Source organism: Schistocerca piceifrons, chromosome 6 (assembly GCF_021461385.2).
Source record: "Schistocerca piceifrons isolate TAMUIC-IGC-003096 chromosome 6, iqSchPice1.1, whole genome shotgun sequence".
In the NCBI taxonomy this organism is placed as follows: Eukaryota; Metazoa; Arthropoda; class Insecta; order Orthoptera; family Acrididae; genus Schistocerca; species Schistocerca piceifrons.
This window is the reverse complement of record NC_060143.1, coordinates 472385670-472402944: the sequence shown is the minus strand read 5'-3', so window position 1 is coordinate 472402944 and position 17275 is coordinate 472385670. Positions and strand designations below refer to the sequence as shown.

The 17275-nt window shown below is 40.9% G+C and overlaps 1 protein-coding gene across 2 annotated transcripts in view; it reads right to left on the bottom strand.

The window, feature by feature from the left end:
• Window positions 1-14089, bottom strand: part of LOC124803036 (little elongation complex subunit 2-like) — a 243312-nt gene extending 229223 nt beyond the window's left edge. The window contains exon 1 of one of the 2 annotated variants that reach the window (XM_047264150.1): window positions 13982-14089. In XM_047264150.1, the coding sequence (XP_047120106.1) occupies window positions 13982-14004 (23 nt within the window). In that variant the 5' untranslated portion in view covers window positions 14005-14089. The remainder of the gene's footprint in view (window positions 1-13981) is intronic. The other variant, XM_047264151.1, reaches the window with a different exon arrangement.
• Window positions 14090-17275: the final 3186 nt, after the last annotated feature.

Sequence of the window (17275 nt, the reverse complement as noted above, 5' to 3'; positions counted from 1 at the left end):
AATACAAAAGTCATCAGCATATAAGAAGGGTGATACAGAGAACCCTACTGCTGCTGTGAGACCATTAATGGCCACTAAGAAGAGTGTGACACTCAGTACAGAGCCCTGTGGTATCCCATTCTCTTGGATATGGGGGAAACTGTGTGAACCACCAACTCGAATTCTGAAGGTGTGGAGTGACAAAAGTTCTGTATGCAAATCAGGAGCGGGCCCCAGAGACCTCACTCATGCAAAGGAGTGAGGATGTGGTGTTGCCAAGCGCTATCACAGACTTTCGTCAGGTCAAAAAAGACGGCAATAAGGTGATGACGGCGGGAAGAGGTTGCTCAGAAGGCAGACTAAGTTGTCAGTGGTGGAGTGACCTTGGCAAAAACTGGGCTGGGACAGAGCCAAAAACCTCCGAGCCTCGATGAGCCAACACAACTGCCAGATCACCACAGTTCGCACAGCTTGCACAGAACGGAGGTGAGGCTAATAGGATGATAGCTAGCCACATCTAGGAGGTTCTTACCAGGTTTTAGCACTGGAATGATGATGCTTCCTCGCCACTCCAGATGCGGTTGAAGACGGCGCTGGTAATCCGCTGACAGCTGTTCAGCCATTGGTGAAGGATGCAGTCTGGCCCAGGAGCTGTGTCAAGACAGTCTGGAGGGGCACTGAGCAGAGCATTATATGGCTCAGGTTGGCATGTAGGAAAAGAGAGGTGGTGGTGTTCCACACATTCTTTTCGAGTGTGAAAGGCGCAGTGGTAGCTCTCTGACACAGAGGTTCTAATACAATGCTTGGCAAAATGCTCTGTGATTGTGCCTGAATCGGTATATACAGTTCCACATGTGGAAATCCCAGGTATACGTGCAGGAGTCCAATACCCGTAAAGGTGTCCCAGTTTAGTTCAAACCCGCAAAGGAGAGGTTCATGTTCCGATGGTGAAGACATACTGTTCCCAACACTCCTGCTACCATCGTCTGATTAGTTGACGTACCAGGGCATGGAGCCATTTGCAGGCAATAAGGCCACTTATGATATTGGAGGGCCCGACTACAATTCCTAACGGCCGCTGCGATTTCCGACAACCACCAAGGCACCATCTTCTGCCAGGGGCAACCTGAGGAACAAGGTATTGCCGATTCAGCTGCAGAAACATGGTAGTAGTAATGGTCTGGATCACCTCATCAATGCTGCCATTCAACAGGTCCAATGGTGGTAGCAGAGGAGAAACTGCCCCAGTCAGCCTTGGGAAGAGCCCATCTGGGCAAGTGTCCAGGCAAGTGATGCCAGGGGAGGGACAGTGTAAGAGTGGAAAGTGGTCACTACCACATAAGTCGTCATCAGCTCTCCAGTTGATAGATGGTAGAAGGCTAGGACTGCAAACTAAGAGATCAATGGCCGAGTATGTGCCTTGTCCACAATGAAATGAGTGTGGGAACCTGTATTTAGGAGTTGAGTTAGTAGATTCTTGACATCTTTACCATATCCAGTAATATTGGTACCGTCCCACAAAGGGTTATGGGCATTAAAATCACCCCGAAGTAGAAAAGATGGGAGGAGTTGGGAAATTAGTGCAGCCAATACATGGTACGGTACTTTACCATCTCAGGAAGGTAGATATTGCAGATGGTACTTCCCTGTGTTGTCCTCATCCTGACAGCAACAACTTCTAAAGGTGTTTGTAGGGGCACAGGTTCTCTATAGACAGAGGTCACGACATATATACATACTCCACCCGACATCCTGTTACAGCCAGTAAAATTTTTGTAACACAACTGATAGCCATGAAGGGCGAGGGTACGCATTGCTGGACGCCAAGTTTCCTGAAGGGCATTGCAGAAAGCAGTTGTAATGCTTAAGAGTTGCTGTAACTCAGCCAGATGGTGGAAAAAACCACTGCAGTTCCGCTGGAGGATGAGACTTTCTGTGATCTGGGAAGGTATGGAGGGAGCAAGGAGGCAGTTTAAGCCTTAGGGTCACCTGCTGTCACTGGATGGGTGCAGGTAGGCCTATCCATTTCCGCTGTAGCTGAGGCATTGGTGAGATCTAGGTCTTCTGGGGACAGTAGAATCTCCACTTCATCCTCAGATGCGGAACTTGTAGGGAGTGGTGGTCATCAGGGTCTCATGTGCCTTAACCAATTTCTCCTTCATCCTTCAGCCACTGGTTGATATCTACTTTTGAATTGGTGGAGACCTAGGAAGGGAGAGTCCCAAGGGCCCCCTTCCATGCGAGAAGAGCCAGGGCAGGCTGTTGCTTCTTCAGATAGGAGTTGGGGACCAATGTCCCTGGTGTTTAGGGAAGAATTGTTGCCAAAAAGAGATGGTTTTGGGAGCAACGGAAGAAGAAATGCGAACAACCACCAATGGAGTGGACCGTAGTCGGTGACCCTGAGGCAGAGACGAGGGGACTGCTGTTGCCAGCGAAGATATTGTCATTCTAGTTGCAGTATGTGAAGATGACAATGGGGTGTAACTGTTCATATTTTCAATTAGCCTCTTGGTAAGTCAGCTGGTGCAGGGTCTTTTACACCATAATTTTCCTCGAGGGGGGGCAAATGGAGTATTCGGATGGACATCTACGGTCTCAACATGTGGGGCTGGAAGTACGCAGGGAAGACGTGTGCCCGAATTTCCGGACTTTAGCACTCCATTGTGGGAGATTTTAGATCATATTGATAGACCATCACTTTGACCTTTTCAGGTAACGAATCACCCTCAAAAGCCAAGATGGAGGCACTGGTAGCAACCCCGTTACCTTTAGGTCCCCTATACACGCACCAGATGAAGTGAGCACACCAAAAACACAGGTGAGTAACAGTGACTGAGCTGCAGATGCTTTCTGAATCACGAATGATCTGCTGCGCATTTTGGACAGCGCCACACTTCCCCGAACTTATCATCCAGGCATTCTACAAAAAAAATAGAGGCTTTGTAGCCAGAAAGGAGTCCCCATAGGTTCTGCTGTACACTAAATAATGAGGCGAATATGGCTCTCTTCTTTCTGTAACCCTAGGTTCTTCCAATGGTGTAGCTAGGGACAGGAACAATTTGGGGTCATACTTCTAAGCACTGAATTTAACCTCCCCTATCTTACAGACTGCTGGGGCCATTCAGTCTCCAGCAAAAGATAACTTGGTCTGCTTCATACTGGATCATCTGCCAAGGTGCCATCCCCACCGGTCTGGGGCTCTCCCCTCGGGTGCCACCCAACCACAGTAAAGGCCACCTGGCATGATGGCCATTGCACAGAGTCCTGATGCCCCAAGACGATGGGCTACTACTCCTTGACATAAGTGGGGAGTTTGCAGCTCAGACATCAGTAGTGCAATCCCAGTGTTGTCAGAGGGCTACCAACAAGTGGGTACATGATGGCCCCACCACAATTGACTGGCTACCGGGCTGAATACTGGGTGCATCAAAATCCAGTATTGTCAATGGGACAAAAAGAGTGCTGTGGACAACAGACGGAGATTATGCACCCAAAAGGTGTCCTCGGCCAAATAGCTGGATTATGGGTGGAGTTGCAGAGCCTTGGCAATAATAGGTGCAGACAACCTTACAGCATGATGGATATGTGATGCATTGCATAAGGTGTCCTTCTGCAAATGGCCTGCACTTTGGAAAAATTTGAGAAGCGTGGAGGTCAAACCCTAAAGGGGACCATAAAACTGAAGGCCGAAAAGTAAGAGATTCCTTTACATCGCCTCTTACAACAGGCAGGAATACATCGGGCCTATTCTAACCCCAGAACCTGCAGGGGGTTCTGTTAATTATTTTCATCTATGAAATAATAAACAATGAAGGAGTGAAAAACCAGTTAATTTATACCTTTTGGAACAAGAATGAATAAAAAGTTACTCCATTATCCTTTTCCCTTTCGATGATATTACTGTTAGTGTGGGTCTCTGCATTTGGGTTAAAGAAATTGAAAACCATAATTCGGACCAAGGCTCCAGTTCTAGCCACTTTCGTGTATTTGTGAATTTTTTAACTTCTTTTGTATACTGGCTAATCTTGCAATAGCTTATGGGTCATTCCATGTCAATTCAATCAATTTGAGAAAATGTTCCAGCTGATAAGTCTCAGATTTGGCTGAAATTTAGCACACCAATGCTACCAAGTGTGGAACACTCGTGTACAAAATATCTTCAGACCCAACTTCAGGACTTAATAACTTTGGAACTATTCCACACAGTCCAGTGAAATTTTTACAACCCAGTAACATCCATTTAGAGAACACACTCCATGAATCAAAACACCAACAACATATTTCTGAGGGAAAATAAAAAATTCCAAAATGTGATTAAAAAATGTAATACGTTAAAAGGTACATATTATTCCAAAATGTGATTAAAAAAATGTAATACGTTAAAAGGTACATATTGTAGGTGCCTTCTATGCCACATATAATTCACTCAAAAAGGGTATAATTTTTTTTGTGGTAAGCTAAATGTGGCCTAAACACACACAGAACTCATCTTGCCCATATCAGTCACACAAACAGAGTTACATGCACATGAAAATACAAAAATTTGAAAAATTACCTTAAAACATGGATTTTCTAAGTGTGGTATCACAAAAGGGACAAGTGATATCCAAGCCAAATTTCAAACACTGCATAAGTAGACCATAATATAATATGTGGCAAAATTTCAACTTGTTATTGCAAGGCATTTGTGTACAATAAAAGTTGACAGAGATGTATTTGGTTACGTTTCTTTTAACGTGATTTAGCAAGTAACAGCTTGTTTCACATAAAGCTGCAGCAATTGTTGGGAACCATTAGGCAACAGAAAGTTAAACAATGGTAGATTTCAGAGACAGAATGAGTCATTGTTAGGCAGGAACAACAAAGGAAACAAGCAACAATTACAGCTTACTCATGTTTCAAGATTCTAGTTCAGACTGGTCAGCACTATTGTGGAAAGTCAGTATGGAGGCAGAAGAGTGTACTAGAGGTGCTTTTGTCCAAAAAAGTTGCAGTATTGGTAGAGCACAAGCATCTAAATGTCATAAAACAACATATGGAACAAAATGTGGCTTTCGCTTTGTACTGTATGATGTGGCTGAATCGGACCTAGATTTGTTGCTATGGAGATCCAGGATACACCCTGTGGGCACAAGAAGTACAGTTCCACGAAACTTTAGTGTTTGTTATCATCACATGAGAGTGTTTCTGGATAAGTATTCTTTCCTACAAAGAAGTTGTTTTGATCCATTTCGGATTCATAAGAAGACAGTGAAGTGTAGCCTCAGGGAAATTGATATAAAATCAGTATTGAAAGTGAATCAGTGCATGGGACTCACCAGGACAAAAGTTATGTTCCAGATGTGTTACACTGCTAAAAAATGAAGAATATTCTGATAGTTTACATGAAAGTGACTAAGAGTATCAGCCACCTACAACCACAGCGGATGAGCGATTAAATACTTCAGTGACTGCTCTTGGTTCGTCTCCCACAAAGTTGGGAAAAGAGACAGGCCCAGTTATGGTAGAAGAAAACTACAAAAAGCTCAAATGGAATTAAAACACAAAATAGCTGAAACACTAATGGTGGAAGTGGAAGAACTATCTGCTCCAAAGGAACAGAAATCATGCCAGATATGCTCTGATTTGGACAAAATTGTGCATGATTTGAAAGAAAAATGTGTCATATCCACACACCAAAAAAAAGTAGCTATGCTTACCCTTGCACCTTCCAGCTGGTCTATTGACTACACTACAAAGGAATTCAATGTTTCTAGATGTATGGTAAAGCAAGCTAGGAAAATAAAAGCAACCCAAGGAGTGCTTCCACAACTTCAGCAGGGTCAGGGTAAGCAATTGAGTTCAGAAGTAAAGGTGCTAGTGTCAGAGTTTTATGAAAATAATGACTACAGCCGAATAATGCCTGGAAAAAAAAGACTATGTAACGGTGAAAATGTACGTGTACAGGTGCAAAAAAAGACTGTTGCTATGCAACATATCAGAACTACATATAGAATTCAAGGATAAGTATCCCAATACCAAAGTAGGTTTATCATCTTTTTTTTCAATCTTCGGCCAAAATGGGTTGTGCCTGTAAGTGCAAGGGGAACACACAATGTTTGTGTATGTGAGACCCATAAGATGCTAAGCTGCTATAAAGGATTCTGGTCTGGATTACAGAGGTGCAATGAAGCTGCTAGTGTGTGAAATCAGTTCCTACCAGTGCATGATACACAGGTGTGAAAAGTGTCCTGGTAAGGCAAATCTTGCAGAACACATGAATAACAAACTGTAGGGTGAACTCCCCCCCCCCCCCCCCCATGAACCATGGACCTTGCCGTTGGTGGGGAGGCTTGCGTGCCTCAGCGATACAGATAGCCGTACCGTAGGTGCAACCACAATGGAGGGGTATCTGTTGAGAGGCCAGACAAACGTGTGGTTCCTGAAGAGGGGCAGCAGCTTTTTCAGTAGTTGCAAGGGCAACAGTCTGGATGATTAACTGATCTGGCCTTGTTACAATAACCAAAACGGCCTTGCTGTGCTAGTACTGCGAACGGCTGAAAGCAAGGGGAAACTACAGCCGTAATTTTTCCCAAGGGCATGCAGCTTTACTGTATGATTAAATGATGATGGCGTCCTCTTGGGTAAAATATTCCGGAGGTAAAATAGTCCCCCATTCGGATCTCCGGGCGGGGACTACTCAAGAGGATGTCGTTATCAGGAGAAAGAAAACTGGCGTTCTATGGATCGGAGCGTGGAATGTCAGATCCCTTAATCGGGCAGGTAGGTTAGAAAATTTAAAAAGGGAAATGGAGAGGTTAACGTCAGATATAGTGGGAATTAGTGAAGTTCGGTGGCAGGAGGAACAAGACTTCTGGTCAGGTGACTACAGGGTTATAAACACCAAATCAAATAGGGGTAATGCAGGAGTAGGTTTAATAATGAATAGGAAAATAGGAATGCAGGTGAGCTACTACAAACAGCATAGTGAACGCATTATTGTGGCCAAGATAGATACGAAGCCCACACCTACTACAGTAGTACAAGTTTATATGCCAACTAGCTCTGCAGATGACGAAGAAATTGAAGAAATGTATGATGAAATAAAAGAAATTATTCAGATAGTGAAGGGAGACGAAAATTTAATAGTCATGGGTGACTGGAATTCAAGTGTAGGAAAAGGGAGAGAAGGAAACGTAGTAGGTGAATATGGATTGGGGCTAAGAAATGAAAGAGGAAGCCGCCTGGTAGAATTTTGCACAGAGCACAACATAATCATAGCTAACACTTGGTTTAAGAATCATGAAAGAAGGTTGTATACATGGAAGAACCCTGGAGATACTAAAAGGTATCAGATAGATTATATAATGGTAAGACAGAGATTTAGGAACCAGGTTTTAAATTGTAAGACATTTCCAGGGGCAGATGTGGACTCTGACCACAATCTATTGGTTATGACCTGTAGATTAAAACTCCAAAAAGGTGGGAATTTAAGGAGATGGGACCTAGATAAACTGAAAGAACCAGAGGTTGTACAGTGTTTCAGGGAGAGCATAAGGGAACAATTGACAGGAATGGGGGAAAGAAATACAGTAGAAGAAGAATGGGTAGCTTTGAGGGATGAAGTAGTGAAGGCAGCAGAGGATCAAGTAGGTAAAAGGACGAGGGCTAGTAGAAATCCTTGGGTAACAGAAGAAATATTGAATTTAATTGATGAAAGGAGAAAATATAAAAATGTAGTAAATGAAGCAGGCAAAAAGGAATACAAACGTCTCAAAAATGATATCGACAGGAAGTGCAAAATGGCTAAGCAGGGACAAATGTAAGGATGTAGAGGCTTATCTCACTAGGGGTAAGATAGATACTGCCTACAGGAAAATTAAAGAGACCTTTAGAGATAAGAGAACCACTTGTATGAATATCAAGAGCTCAGATGGAAACCCAGTTCTAAGAAAAGAAGGGAAAGCAGAAAGGTGGAAGGAGTATATAGAGGGTCTATACAAGGGCGATGAAGATGAAATGGGAGATACGATACTGCGTGAAGAGTTTGACAGAGCACTGAAAGACCTGAGTTGAAACAAGGCCCCGAGAGTAGACAACATTCCATTGGAACTACTGATGGCCTTGGGAGAGCCAGTCCTGACAAAACTCTACCATCTGGTGAGCAAGATGTATGAAACAGGCGAAATACCCTCAGACTTCAAGAAGAATATAATAATTCCAATCCCAAAGAAAGCAGGTGTTGACAGATGTGAAAATTACAGAACAATCAGTTTAATAAGCCACAGCTCCAAAATACTAACACAAATTCTTTACAGACGAATGGAAAAACTAGTAGAAGCCGACCTCGGGGAAGATCAGTTTGGATTCCGTAGAAACACTGGAACACGTGAGGCAATACTGACCTTACGACTTATCTTAGAAGAAAGATTAAGGAAAGGCAAACCTAACGTTTCTAGCATTTGTAGACTTAGAGAAAGCGTTTGACAATGTTGACTGGAATACTCTCTTTCAAATTCTAAAAGTGGCAGGGGTAAAATACAGGGGGCGAAAGGCTATCTACAATTTGTACAGAAACCAGATGGCAGTTATAAGAGTCGAGGGACATGAAAGGGAAGCTGTGGTTGGGAAGGGAGTAAGACAGGGTTGTAGCCTCTCCCTGATGTTATTCAATATGTATATTGAGCAAGCAGTAAAGGAAACAAAAGAAAAGTTTGGAGTAGGTATTAAAATCCATGGAGAAGAAATAAAAACTTTGAGGTTCGCCGATGACATTGTAATTCTGTCAGAGACAGCAAAGGACTTGGAAGAGCAGTTGAATGGAATGGACAGTGTCTTGAAAGGAGGATATAAGATGAACATCAACAAAAGTAAAACGAGGATAATGGAATGTAGTCGAATTAAGTCGGGTGATGCTGAGGAAATGAGACACTTAAAGTAGTAAAGGAGTTTTGCTATTTGGGGAGCAAAATAACTGATGATGGTCGAAGTAGAGAGGATATAAAATGTAGACTGGCAATGGCAAGGAAAGCGTTTCTGAAGAAGAGAAATTTGTTAACATCGAGTTTAGATTTAAGTGTCAGGAAGCCGTTTCTGAAAGTATTTGTATGGAGTGTAGCCATGTATAGAAGTGAAACATGGACGATAAATAGTTTGGACAAGAATAGAATAGAAGCTTTCGAAATGTGGTGCTACAGAAGAATGCTGAAGAATAGATGGGTAGATTACATAACTAATGAGGAAGTACTGAACAGGATTGGGGAGAAGAGAAGTTTGTGGCACAACTTGACCAGAAGAAGGGATCGGTTGGTAGGACATGTTCTGAGGCATCAAGGGATCACCAATTTAGTATTGGAGGGCAGCGTGGAGGGTAAAAATCGTAGAGGGAGACCAAGAGATGATTACACCAAGCAGATTCAGAAGGATGTAGGTTGCAGTAGGTATACTGGGAGATGAAGAGGCTTGCACAGGATAGAGTAGCACGGAGAGCTGCATCAAACCACTCTCAGGACTAAAGACCACAACAACAATATGGTGAACTCCTTATGATTGACGATGAACTCATTTCTTATAAACAAAGGACACACATGGATCCCACAAGTCTTGAAACAAAGCAAAGTACAGTGGAAAATTTTGTTGAAATGTGTTGTTATAAAACGGACAGACTGACCACACACAGCTTCACAGCAACAGCACAATTGGCTTATCTCCAGTTTTGTTAAGGATAATTTGAAACAAGATGAAATTATAGTAACACTAGACTTTTCAGAAAATTATGCATTTATAGTTCAAGATGCCATCCAAGGATATCATTGGGACAGCAGTCAAGCAACTCTCCAGCCATTTGGGATTTACTATAGACGTGAATCAGGTGATGTGTCTGTCATGAACCTGTGCGTTTTTAGTGACTGTTTAATTCATGATGCCATTGCAGTTCATGCCCACATTCGCACTGTCATGGCATATGTGAAAAACAAGCTGCCTCACATACATTTTGCGAAATACTTCAGTGATGGGGCAGCTAGATAGTACAAAAACTGTAAAAATCTAAAAAATTTATGCATGCATTACCATGATTTTCAGATTCACGCAGAATGGAATTTTTTCGCAACAAGTCATGGTAAAAATGTATGTGATGGTATTGGTGCTACCATTAAGCGCATGGCATCACGAGCTAGTCTGCAGCACCCTACAGAAAGTCACATTCTAACACCTACTCAATTATTTACCTGGATACAGAAAAATTTCTCTGGCATACAATCATTCCATGTTTTGAAAGATGAGGGGAAATCAGTCTAAGAGTTGCTAAAAAGCAGACTAGAACATGTTAAAACTGTTGCAGACACAAGGAGCCATCATCACTTCTCTCCAGTGGACTCTGACAATGTGCAGATGAGCAGACTGTCCGGTTATAACTATAGGTTCATGCACAACATGTGTCTTCACAGTGTGTCTGACTCAGGATTCAGAAGCAAAAGCAGCAACATACAACAAAGTTGCTATGTTATTGCTGTTTATGATGACAAATGGTACTTAGGATGTGTTGCAGAGTGCTGTGAAGCAGAAGGTGATGTATTTGTGAACTTCATGGCACCAGCAAGATCATTTCATTGGCCACGTTTGGCGGACAGATGTTGGATTCCTTTTGAACATATTCTTATGACAGTTCCAGTTCCTATCACAGTGTCAGGAAGACAGTACAATTTGCCACTCAATGTACAGAGTACAGTAGCTATAAGTGTGGGAAAACTTCCGTTTGAAGCACAATCGACTGGTTTTTAGCAGTTAAGGTGCAGTAAACATTAATGATAGGTTGTGTTAATCTGTCTATATGTTGTTGCTTAGTGATTAAACAGTTGTGGGAGAGGATAAGAAGAGGCAGAACAGTTTACGATATGTTTTTACAAAATTTTGTTGTGGAACAATGGCCACATCACCAAATACACGTCAACTTCCATTGCACGCAAATGTCTTGCAACAACTTGCTGAAATTTAGGGATATATATCATTATGGTCTACTTATAGTGTGTGAAATTTGGCTTGGATACCACTTGTCCCTTTTGTGCTACCACACTTCGAAAATCCATGTTTTTCAGGTAATTTTTCAAATTTTTGTATTTTCGTGTGCATGTAACTCAGTTTATGTGACTGATATGGGGATGATGAGTTCTGTGTGTGTTAAGGCCACATTAAGCTTACCACAAAAAAATTTATACCCTTTTTGAGTGAATTATATGTGGCACAGAAGGCACCTACAATATGAACCTTTTAACATATTACATTTTTTTAACCACATTTTGGAATTTTTTATTTTCCCTCAGAAATATGTTGTTGGTGTTTTGATTCATGGAGTGTGTTCTCTAAATGGATGTTACTGGAGGGGGGGGGGGGGGGGTATTATGCACTTGGGTCTGGAATGTTTGAGGTTTCCAGTTACCAAGGAAACTATGTATGCCTATGCATAAACTCACTGAAAATGTAAAATCTGTTAAGTTCTAAGGCTACACTGCAAACAATCAACCTGCAAAAAAATTATATACAGCTGTCTTAAGAGAGAGGAAACTTTCTCACAAAAAGGTGCTGAATGTTAATGGAGCTCGAGTCTGTTACTGGGGAGAAAAATAAGAAACTGGTTCCAGGAAGTATCTGAAACTCTGAATAATAAGGATATGTCATACGGCCCTAAAAGAGTTTTCAATATGGGTGAGACCTCTTTTTTTGACTCCTGATGGGGAATTAATCGTACATTGTTTCTAGACAAATAATTACAATACTTTTTGTTAACTTTTTTTCTGTATGTCTCAATTGTTGCAACTTTTATTAATTACTCGTTAAATTCTAGAAACTTTAGCACACTGCCAAATCCACATGGTATGAGACAAAGAAGAAATATTTTGCTCCCTTAAACAGATTCATAAAAGCAACAACAATGCTAAGTTATATCAAAATCTGAGACAATGGCTATCAAATCATTTTTAGTCATGGAATGACCCAAGTGTAATAATTGCAAACTTCAAGAAGATTCTAATAATTCCAATTCCAGGGAAAGCTGGTGCTGAGAGGTATGAGTATTTCATAAGTTTAATAGTTTATGGTTGCAAAATGCTAACACAAATTATTTACAGATGAATGGGAAAACTGGTAGATTTCAGAGAAATGTACAAACACGTGAGGCAGTACAGACTACACATCCTCTTAGATGATAGGTTAAGGAAAGCCAAACCTATATTTATGACTTTTGTAGATTTATAGAAAGCTTTTGACAATGTTGACTGGAATACTCTAGTTGAAAATCTGAAGGAAGCAAGGATAAAACACAGGGAGTGTGTGGTTATATAGAACTTGTATAGAACCCAGACAGCAGTTATATGGATCAAGGGGCATGAATGGAGATAAGTGGTTGAGAAGGGAGTGAGACAGGGTTGTAGCCTATTCCTTTTATACATTCAGTAAGCATTAAACAAAAGTTTAATTTGGAGGATGAATTTAGGTTCAAGTAGGCTAGAAGAAATTAAAAACAGTGACATTTGCCGACAACTTTGTAATTCTGTCAGAGACCATAACAGACTTGGAACAGCAGTTGAATGGAATGGACAGTGTTTTGAAAGAAGGATATAAAATTAGCATCAGCAAAAGCAAAACAAGGGTAACACGATGTAGTCTTGTTAAATCAAACAATGCTAAGATAATTAGAACAGGAAATGAGACACTATAGTAAAAGATGAATTTTGCTATTTCAGCAGCAAAATAAACAACAACTGAAGTAGAGAAGATATAAATCGTGGACTGGCAAAGGCAAGAAACATATTTCCAAAGAACCAAAATTTGTTAACACGGAATATAGATTTAATTATCAGGAAGGCTTTTCTGAAATTATTTCTCTGGAATGTAGCCTTATATGGAAGTGAAATGTGGATGATACACCGTTTACAGAATAGAATAGAAGCTTTTGAAATATGGTGCAGCAGAAAAATGCTAAAGATTTGATGGGTAGATCATGTAACCATAGGATAATGTGAGTCATCAATGGACCACCAACTTAGTACTGGAGATAAGTTTCAGGTGTTAAAAATTATAGGGGGGAGACCACGATATGAACTCCATAAGTACGTTGAAAAGGATGTAGGTCGCAGTAGTTACTCAGGGCTACATGCACAGTATAGACAACCAAGAGCTGCATCACACAAGTCTTTCAACTAAAGATCACAATCCATTTTTGTAGTTCAGTGTAAACTATAATATGGGGTTCATGTCACAGCGGTAATATTATTGTAATCTTGACGCCATCTGTCCAAGCAGGTTGGTGAACGACACGATTGGCAACAATAGTAATTAACCTATACTCACACATTTCCTCAGTTCATTTTTTTAGGATTATCATTATTACTACTATCATAGCCGAGTTTAACTAACTGAAAAGGCGTAATTACAACTCCTTGTTACATGCTTTTTTCCCATAAAGGTCTAAGTCTTAAACTTTGTAGAAATTGTTTATTATGCTTGTATGCCTGTTGTAACAGATCCGTTATTGATATAAAGAGGCGTGATCAACGTACGTAAAACAAATTAATTATTTCATAACAGCTGTCACATTGTGGATGAATAAAATGACATGTACCAAATGCGTTAATCGGGCAAAGAAATGCTACAAACAGAGAGTGCACATTTCTGTAACCCTCTCTCGCAAAATGACGACATTCGTACTTAATAACGTATAAAACAAACACAAACCCTTAATGCGTAGCTCAATGTCAAGTTTCCTCAAAATACTTCCAATACATTGGGGATACAGTGTTTTGTAAACAATCAAAAATGCACTTAAGGTAACAAATTCTGCTTGTCTAGCTATACCATAAAACATATCAAAAAATGTTGGCCATATTTTAAAACATAAAGTTACGATAAATTGAGACACACTCTCCCACAACACGTAAAATATGTACGCCCGTATTACACAATGCACAAACATCTTTCTGTACGTGACATTAGCCGAAAAAAAAATCTAATATCACTTCAACCTTACCATATTTTCCTATACTCGTCCATAGCAAGTATCGGGATTTTTAAACAATCAACACATGGCGCTGTCACTACATTCAAACAATGACGCTACAAAGCTCTGAAACGAAAGCTACCCCACATCTATTAACCATAACCACAACAAAACTCTCATTTGAATATCATCTTTGATTAACATCCAGTATTTTAGTAGTTCGAGTAAACCTTAATGGAAGAAACTAAGTTCTCCTCAAATAATGATTTAAAGGGAGATTACGGCGAGAAAAGTCAGTATGACCTCACCGGAAAACACAAAACTTTGGCACAAATTGCCAATGCAATCCATGACTTACCAGAAGAATATCTCCATAAGGAGACGCAACATTTAATAACATCTAGCAAAAGACAAGCTGCAATAACAAATACGTTATCAGATAAGCGATCGGAATCTTAGACATTTAACAACTTAGGTTACCGTACCTTAAGATCACCCCAGAAAAACAAGAAAGAAGATGTCGGTCATCCAATGGAGTTTGTGCTCGACAAAAGAAAATTCTTCACGGGAAACAGAAGATGTTTCCATTAGAACAAGACACTTCCAGTATCTCAGCTAGGAGATGAGGTAAGAGTCATAATAAGGGTTAGGCAGTTTATGAGAAACACAAATTTAACAGCTATGGAAAATTCTCAAGTTAACCCTGAGGGTAATCCTGCATAAAGAGCCACACAACATGTAACGACCCATACTAGTTTTACTCTTATTCAACAAAATGCCAGCAACATATCTCCAGAAAGTTTTGCACATTTTCAGAGACCTCAAAATTTTTACAAAACTACTGATAGTGGACCATTTGTGGCAGACCAGACAAAAAAAATAGGTCGTGTGCACTCAATACCCTTAGGAAAGTTTTTGTATCTCTCCCTGCCAGAAATCAAGAACGCAGTCATCAGCATCTCTTCTGTTGGCAAAAATGAAATAAAAATATAATTAAAATCTTCAGACAAAAGAATTTCTTTGTTTATAACAAAGTAGTAAAGAAAAAAATATGGAGCCTACATTCTCTCCTTTCTGTTTCATAAACCAGGAGTAATCAGAAAAGTCGACATGGCCCTGGTAAAATCGGAGATTTTGGATGTTATGTAATTTGTTTAACCAGATTTACCAAAAAATATGGTTCAGATCAAATAGTGAAATTACAAACCTTACTGGAGACAACATCAGTACGTGGAAGAAGACGCCCTGTTGATTTATATGAGGGTTGGAACTTTAATAGTGGCAACTACTTATTTACAGCTCGTACAAAATAGATACATGTTTCAAAGTTTTACTGACCTTCAACCAAGAGCTGCATCACACAAGTCTTTGAACTGAAGATCACAATCCAGCATTGTGTATATCCCGTTGCCAGCGATGTAGAAGTCACAGGATACGCTTAGCATTGACAGTTCGAGCGGCGCGGTCTATTACCCGACGAATTTGTAGCAGTTCTGAAGTGAATGCCGTGAAGTGTTTCCTTCAGTTTAGAAAACGAGTTGAACTTACGAGCGTTTAAGTCAGGGGAATGCAGTAAGCGGTACAGCACTTAGCAGCCTCATCAGTCAAACAAATCAGTAACAGCTTGCTCTGTATGTGCTTCAGCATTGTCCTGCAAAATGATGGTCAGGTTCTGCAGAAAGTGTCATCATTTCTGTCTCTATGCTATTCATTTTTGGAACACAACCTACGACCAGTTTAAAGACAGAAATGATGACACTTTCTGCAGGACCTGACTATCATTTTGCGGACAATGCTGTCCATGATCGCTACTTGGTGTGGAACACGAAAGGCAGCAGCATGTTTGACCTGCTCAAGTTGATCTACCACTAATTCAGTAATCTCTCGAAAGAAATACGCCCAAGGATTAGGTAATTTGGCAAATACTGTGTCTAACTTCACAGAAGATACAACAACACCACCCCCGGGCTGGCTCTTGGTTCCCCTTTGATATAGCAAGTCCCGCTCTTCAGACCTCCTGCCATCCAATTCTAGACATGTGAGCTTAAACTTCAATGCATTAACCAAAGACCCCAACTCGACAGTTAATTTCTTATGATGATCTTGCAAACCTAATATGCCCAAATCCTCTATCCGATTGGTTAAATGCACTAACTGTGCCTGCACCCTATCCAATTGATTGTCACTAGGTTGAGTGCCCTCCAAAGCACCCATTGTGTGCTCAAGGCCCCTAACAGCCTTAAACAAATATTCCAAGGCTGCTTCTGTCTCAACCACCACCGCCGGCTTCACGTCAACCGGTAACACGGAAGCAGGCCACGAAGTCCGGAACACTGCCCTCAATAGGCTGGCGTCTTATCGGCAACTCATAAACAAAGTGGTCGTTCCTCAACAGGCCGATCCCTGGGCACTGCCTGACTGCCATTCAAATAAGGCACCTGAAACAATCAACAACGAATACAATATGGTGCAACACTAACAGAAATAAAATTCAAACTAACAGCAACTGGAATGGCAATATCACAAAGGTAACCACGCCCTGCTACCAGTTGAAATCTGTTTTCGCAGGACGGAGCGGATCAGGTTGTGGAAAGGGACCCCAATCAGTTGCTGTTAGTAGCACAAACATACAAACTTTATTTTGCTAAAACACTTAATCACACATACCCTTAAAAGAATTCAGAAACAATATGGCTTTAGGCCAGAACACAAGTTATTAAAATTGCCTTAAGGAATACTCATGGCTGAAGGCCTTAGTTACAAAATAAAAGAACTGAGGGCTTAAGGCCTGAATAACAAGAATTTCAGCAAGTAAATTTTAAAAAGTTTTATACAAATAACCTTTCAACTTTTAATTTAAGGCGGCTGAAGGCCTTATCTTAAAATATTTCACGTAGAAGTTCAGCTGAAGGCCACATACTGAACATTAAAACAAACCAAATTAATGCACGGCTGAAGGCATCGCACAATACTTGAGACTAAAAGAAAATCACAGTCTAAAACAACAGAACAGTGGTGCTCTGAAGCGTTCCAAGGGTCGGCCTGAGGAGGAAACTCTAACGTAAGTTTAGTTAAGACAGGCAGCCAAATGTAATACTAAATAATCAGATGGCTACACAACCTAGGTATTGCTGAAGAACCAACCAACAACTTAATCAATTCCCATCCACCTGACCAATGGCACAACAACCGAAAATATCAGCGAGGACAAAGATACCAGCAGCTCTATGTCTTCTCAATTGGCATCTAAATACAGTCAAGCCACAATAACCACACAAAAAGTGAACAACACCAAGGCTGTTGAACTACACGCTGTGCCGGACA